This window comes from Penaeus chinensis, chromosome 42 (genome assembly GCF_019202785.1).
Source record: "Penaeus chinensis breed Huanghai No. 1 chromosome 42, ASM1920278v2, whole genome shotgun sequence".
Classification (NCBI taxonomy): domain Eukaryota; kingdom Metazoa; phylum Arthropoda; class Malacostraca; order Decapoda; family Penaeidae; genus Penaeus; species Penaeus chinensis.
In genome coordinates, this window is record NC_061860.1 from 12,518,774 (window position 1) to 12,526,273 (window position 7,500).

Sequence of the window (7,500 nt, forward strand, 5' to 3'; positions counted from 1 at the left end):
ATATGCATGACATTTAACATGATTTACATTCGTTCACCATTTATCCAGTTTTTTTTCAAATGCATACTACGCGCGTGCGCACGCGCGCGCTCGCGTGTGTGTGTGTGTGTGTGTGTGGATATCTATCTATATATCTATATATATGCATACACAGTTGATTTCTGTTTTTCATCGTATATACAAATAATATTCAGAACAATGCGTTGCCTTAATAATAATATAAAGAATATCTGCAAAATTTAGATAATGTGATACAAAGATTCATATATCAGTGAAGTCAATGTCTAATTGCACTTAATGAACGATGACACATACGAAGTTCAGTATAATAATACTTTGCAATATCACAATTACTACCGTCAGTGCCACACCGCTCCTTCACGGGTTGGCAGCGATACGGACCAGGGGCGGGATACTCAAAACAGTTTACAATGTTGTATCTCACATCGGAGCAGTTACAATGTTGTAACTCCTCCGAGGGCCATACTCGAAACAAAAATAGCCGCCATGTTATGACGTCACACATTGTAAAGTACCTTGTAAGTTACAACTGCTCGGGAGCTCTTGTAAGGGTTTCAAACCGGATATAGTGATTGTTTATATCTCGATTGCATAGTCGTCATAACTTATATAGCCTTTATTTGACTACACACTGCCGTTTTATATATTTAATACACCGGAAAATCTAGATATTCAGTGTTTTCTTTGCCTTCTTTGCTTAATTGTTGTGATTTAAACATATTGCAAGTGCTAACAGTGTTGACAGACGACACACCCAATATGGAGTGGGTGGCTGCTTATTTTCATGATCAAGCTTTACAGCGTGAAAGACATTATAGGAACCCCTTTGCATGTTAATGATAACCCAGTACTGCGGTACTACGGATTTCCATGACATGACATTTTGAGGCTCTGTGAGGTGTTGGACCTATACTCAGGAAGAACTAGGTTACGTACATACTACCACATCCTAGAAGTAGTGATTTTACTTCTCCATTTTTTTTTTTTTTTTTTTGTATGAATAATTGTATACTTGAATTATTTTTATTGATGGAACTCTTATCAATGCACATTAAAATTGAATAAGTAGTAGTTTGAATATGCAAGAAGAAATAACTGTTATTCAAGATCTAGGGTAATTATAATAAAGCATTAAAAAGTAAAACTTTATTTCAGACTGTGATTATAAAAATATAAGACTGGTAAGAAAAATACCATAATGATACATCACAAAAATAATATGAAAGTATCTACACATACATACAAAGCAATACTGCTCAAAAGTACAAAATGTAAGTTACATATTTTTGTCATGGTGCTTTATGACCACAAGACAGACCACAACCAAAGTTGGGTTGCCTTAGAAGTGAAATAAACAAAAATCTTTGGAAGCAAGTAATTTCAGACATATAAATATACAAATAAAGAAATATAACATTTTTAAAATACGAGTAAAGCTGTCCCTCAAAGCTTAATTATTACCGGTATGTTAACCATAAATATTAGAATAGCAATAAGTATATATTTGCTTTCTTCCTCAGCCTACAACATCAAAACCAGAAAAATAAATTAAACTTAAATACAGCTCTGTCTTAGTATCAACAAATAAAATCAATCTTAATTGACAGCACCAGAACTATTATAGTTTAACTTTATTATTGCCATGTGTAAACAACAAAAATTTGTTACTTCCTTAACCTAAAAGGAAAATATATAACCTATGCAGAAACCAAACAGTGCACCTGTCTGAATTTTGAAAAAAATGAAAATCATTTTTTTCCTAAAAAAAATAATAAATCCTGAATTCCCTCCCTATTAAAATATGATTCTTCCAAACCAAAATACAATTTTCACAACCTCAGTGCAAACATTAATGCAAACAAAAAATAACTAATATATGATGGATTTTTGCCTTAGTCTGTACTAAAGAAATAAAGGAACTCGGAAATAAAGACTTATTTTAGACTTAGTCTCTCAAGCAATAACTTAACATTATGACTTTTTAAAATGTAGTAAAGGCCTATCACAAATTAATGTCAACTGTGTACTATAAATGGGTAGATTAAGACTAGAATTGAATGGGAGAAAAACTAAAATATTTCATCCTTTGATAAAAATAAGAACTTATGCCTTATCTTTTATAACACCAGCAATTGTTTGTAATGCTGATGCAATGTCTTTTACTGAACTTACAAGCTGTTTCAAGTGAATTTCTATATTTGCTTGTATCTGAAGCATGTCAGGCAAAATTCTCCTTTCTTCTGATCTTCTGCTATGACCATGCCTGCTACCTCCATCCTGAGCGTCACTGTCTTCTATTAAAAAAGGAGGTAATTCTGAAGAGTAAGTGTGGTCCATTGACACAATGGATATTGTCATTTCTTGCTCCTCTGGAGTGCCCTCATCCAATGTTACAACAACTTTCGAGTCTGTTATGACCTGAGATGCTATCCCAGATGGCCCAGGAGTTTGTTCTGCAACATCTAAAAAATGCAAATCTATATTTTAATTTTTATAATATACATTTCTTGAGTCTGATAAGACAACACATGTATTATACTCCTAAACCGACATATATCAGCATTCAAATAATTTTATGCCTGAGTAAGCAATGTTAAATCCAATATTATAATTGTGTTATGATGTGATCTGAATTATTAAGCTGATATTTATTTATGTATGATTCGCAACTTGATGAGTCAAGTTTGCTATTTTTAATCAAGTCAAAAAATAAATATCTATTAGAATACATTTATGAAGTTGATTTAAGAAATGACTATTCCTATGTATTAAAAACTAATAATAATAACGCAAAACGAATAAGATCCGACATGTAATACTGCTATTATTTACATGATGAGTCATATTTATTTTATTTACTTCAAAAAATCCATCCATTAGACTACATCTGTGAAGGATGATCATATGGTGAAAATTGTTCTTATAATTGTAGATGTTTCAGGAAATAAGTTATTTTTAAAATCAATAAACACTCAGAAACTAAATAATACCAAACAATTAAGATTATACATTTAATATTACCATTCTTTATGCTATATTGTTGGCCTTTGTTTAATCAAATTTCTAGATTTTTTCATATAAGGGAAATACATAGGCAATTACTAAGATATTTCTACATTCTATTTTCTTTATGACAATATGCTTTATCTCCATATTGTGTTATGCATCAGTGAGTGTACTATCATATTGCACTTGATATTACCCTTACATTACTTTGAGTAACTATGTCATGGATATTAAAAAAATATCCATGACATAATATAGATAATAAAAAAAAAATGTGGTACTCACTCCTACTTCAACTATTCTGTGACAAGAATATAAAGTTATTATATGACATGTACTGTTTTTCCTTTACTCTAACTATAAAGGATAAGTTTCAAGCACTTGTGACTAATTTCAACAACTCATGTTGACGGTACCTTAAGAATGTACAGAACAAAATTTACTTTTGAAATCTTACCTGTTCCTCCCATGTGTTTTTCCTCTTGTGCTGCCTTTTTTTTTTTTTCAAGCTGCTCTTAGGTCTGTGAACTTACTACGCCCTACATTCACATTCCTCGGTACGCGAGCGACAAGACTCACTTCCTTGGTCACACTCTCCTAGGCGTTCTTTTTCACTTGTGCGGTTATTCTGTTATCTGATTTACCCAGAACCACATTCTTCTTCGTTGCCACAGCTTCTATTAAAGCCAACATCTCTTCGTCTGTGAAATTTGGTCTTCTTTTCTTTTGAGTTGGACCTTCCATGGCGTTGTTTACCTTTGGTGTAGCACGGTGATAAAACAGCTGAGATTTGTGGCTTCCTATTGGCTGTTACGTCTACGAGGCTGACTGCTGATTGGTCAATCACCTAACGATGTGCCCTCTCTTGGCAGCCTAGGGAATTAACTTACGATGTTGACATTAGCCTTACAATGTGCTTACAACATTGTAATTATTTTTTGAGTATGGGTCACTTACAATGTTGTAAGGAGTTCGTAAGTTACAATGTTGTAAGGCGGTTACAACGTCCTCGACCTTGTAACTTACGGGTTGTTTTGAGTATCCAGCCCCCAGAAACCCATGGAGCAAGCCAACCTGACACACCGAACAGAAACCAAGAACGCTATTTGCTGTAGCATATTTTCAACTAAAAGTCTATTTCGCCTCAACCTCTGGCGGGACTCGAACCCGCAATCCTTGGCTTAGGAGGCCAATGCCTTATCCATTGGGCCACAGAGGCGTCTACATGTTCAACAGAGTATTAATACTAAAATGTATCAATCACAACAGAAATGCAATGCATAATTTTATCACCGGGACACGATATTATTTTGTATCAATAAGTGTTCACTGAAAAAAACATTGTCTCTCTGTGAAGGGATCCCCAAAGGAAATTATTATCTCTAGTACTTTTATCAGAAGAAGTAACAAATCTAGAATAAATCTACGCATTTCTCATTGCCCAAAGAGGCTTTAAATGCTTGTGGCTGAGGTTTGGCTTTTGAAGGTTGTATTTCTTCATTTGATAAGACAACTCCGAGTAAGTACGTAATTCTCTATATTTTCTTATCTTTCAATAATTTTTTGATGCGATAGAAATCAAAACTTGCTAAACTATTCATATATATCTTGTGATTATGAAATGTATAAACAGCAAAATTAGTAGCTATTTAGTTATCATCATTTAATTAATGACAAATGGAAAAAACATTAACTTACCTGCGGCCACATAAACACGGACGTAATATACACGTATTTAAACTGTAGTAAATTATCTAATATTCGACCTCATCTGTTAGGTACTACAATCTATACAATGAATGCTTTCTATTATCACACCGTATATATTTAAAGACAAGTACGCATATATATATATATATATATATATATATATACATATATATATCAATACATATATTGTGTGTGTGCGTGTGTGTATATGGATATAGATATGGGTATAGTTTCAGATAGATATAGAATATATGAATATGTTTATAACTATACCTAAATATGTATAATATAGTTATATGTACGCATGCACGCACACAAATGCACAAATATGATGCTAATATAAAAGAAAATGAGAATCTAAATGTGACTGACTTTATTGCTCAGACGAACAGTGGATATTGGGTTTCCATAAGATTCGCTGCTTTGAATTTTACGATGAATAAATAAATGAGTAAATATAAACCAGATGTTATTCATTATATCAATTCAGTGTCGGAAATGAGTCGAACATCAGACGGCCTCTTTTTTTGTTATAAAGCCTAGCCAAGCACCAATTACCCTTTAGATATTTATACAGATTTAAACAAAATACTCGTTATTGTCGGACCAACGCTTTGTCGCCCCCTCGTGATTACTGTTGTTGCATTGCAAGGTGCAGAATGAAAAGAGACCAAGCGACAAAACTAGAAACGTTGTAAATCGTGATTAGGATCATGGGCGTTTGATGAACATGACAGAGCATTCAAGGAAACTTCTGTAAAATATAAGGCGCAAACTAGCGTAAATCTGGAACTGTCTTAACTACTGTTAACTGTAATGACGAAATAGGGAAATAAACTTGAAATCTATCATGAATTACATTCGTTTTTTTGTTTGTTTTTTCAATTGCATACTAAGCGCGCGTGCGCGTACACACACACAAGCAAACACACACGCACACACACATAAATAGATAAATAGACACCGAACGCTATTTGCTGTAGCATATTTTCAACTAAAATTCTATTTCACCTCAACCTCTGGCGGGACTCGAACCCGCAATCCTTGGCTTAGGAGGCCAATGCCTTATCCATTGGGCCACAGAGGCGTCTACATGTTCAACAGAGTATTAATACTAAAATGTATCAATCACAACAGAAATGCAATGCATAATTTTATCACCGGGACACGATATTATTTTGTATCAATAAGTGTTCACTGAAAAAAACATTGTCTCTCTGTGAAGGGATCCCCAAAGGAAATTATTATCTCTAGTACCTTTATCAGAAGAAGTAACAAATCTAGAATAAATCTACGCATTTCTCATTGCCCAAAGAGGCTTTAAATGCTTGTGGCTGAGGTTTGGCTTTTGAAGGTTGTATTTCTTCATTTGATAAGACAACTCCGAGTAAGTACGTAATTCTCTATATTTTCTTATCTTTCAATAATTTTTTGATGCGATAGAAATCAAAACTTGCTAAACTATTCATATATATCTTGTGATTATGAAATGTATAAACAGCAAAATTAGTAGCTATTTAGTTATCATCATTTAATTAATGACAAATGGAAAAAACATTAACTTACCTGCGGCCACATAAACACGGACGTAATATACACGTATTTAAACGGTAGTAAATTATCTAATATTCGACCTCATCTGTTAGGTACTACAATCTATACAATGAATGTTTTCTATTATCACACCGTATATATTTAAAGACAAGTACGCATATATATATATATATATATATATATATATATATATATATCAATACATATATTGTGTGTGTGCGTGTGTGTATATGGATATAGATATGGGTATAGTTTCAGATAGATATAGAATATATGAATATGTTTATAACTATACCTAAATATGTATAATATAGTTATATGTACGCATGCACGCACACAAATGCACAAATATGATGCTAATATAAAAGAAAATGAGAATCTAAATGTGACTGACTTTATTGCTCAGACGAACAGTGGATATTGGGTTTCCATAAGATTCGCTGCTTTGAATTTTACGATGAATAAATAAATGAGTAAATATAAACCAGATGTTATTCATTATATCAATTCAGTGTCGGAAATGAGTCGAACATCAGACGGCCTCTTTTTTTGTTATAAAGCCTAGCCAAGCACCAATTACCCTTTAGATATTTATACAGATTTAAACAAAATACTCGTTATTGTCGGACCAACGCTTTGTCGCCCCCTCGTGATTACTGTTGTTGCATTGCAAGGTGCAGAATGAAGAGACCAAGCGACAAAACTAGAAACGTTGTAAATCGTGATTAGGATCATGGGCGTTTGATGAACATGACAGAGCATTCAAGGAAACTTCTGTAAAATATAAGGCGCAAACTAGCGTAAATCTGGAACTGTCTTAACTACTGTTAACTGTAATGACGAAATAGGGAAATAAACTTGAAATCTATCATGAATTACATTCGTTTTTTTGTTTGTTTTTTCAATTGCATACTAAGCGCGCGTGCGCGTACACACACAAGCAAACACACACGCACACACACATAAATAGATAAATAGACACCGAACGCTATTTGCTGTAGCATATTTTCAACTAAAATTATAGTTCACCTCAACCTCTGGCGGGACTCGAACCCGCAATCCTTGGCTTAGGAGGCCAATGCCTTATCCATTGGGCCACAGAGGCGTCTACTAAGAAATAAAATCTTTCATGTAAAATGACTCTGAATAGGCGAAGCAATGAGGCATGAACAAAAACACAAGCACAATAGCGTGTTAATACCAATAAAA

General features: G+C 33.4%; 1 protein-coding gene and 3 non-coding genes across 4 annotated transcripts; all 4 read right to left on the reverse strand.

Annotated features, from left to right (window-relative positions):
• Positions 1-1,152: 1,152 nt before the first annotated feature.
• Positions 1,153-4,071, reverse strand: LOC125047874. Its single transcript, XM_047646411.1, has 2 exons — positions 3,485-4,071; positions 1,153-2,483 (listed from the first exon to the last, which is right to left on the reverse strand). Exons 1-2 carry the CDS (start codon positions 3,495-3,497, stop codon positions 2,125-2,127), a joined length of 372 nt encoding a protein of 123 aa, XP_047502367.1. The 5' UTR covers positions 3,498-4,071; the 3' UTR covers positions 1,153-2,124.
• Positions 4,072-4,173: 102 nt separating this feature from the next.
• Positions 4,174-4,246, reverse strand: Trnar-ccu. The gene has a single exon. It is a non-coding gene; the product is annotated as a tRNA-Arg (tRNA).
• A 1,505-nt stretch (positions 4,247-5,751) lies between these two features.
• Trnar-ccu lies at positions 5,752-5,824 on the reverse strand. The gene has a single exon. It is a non-coding gene; the product is annotated as a tRNA-Arg (tRNA).
• Positions 5,825-7,323: 1,499 nt separating this feature from the next.
• Trnar-ccu lies at positions 7,324-7,396 on the reverse strand. Its single transcript has one exon. It is a non-coding gene; the product is annotated as a tRNA-Arg (tRNA).
• Positions 7,397-7,500: the final 104 nt, after the last annotated feature.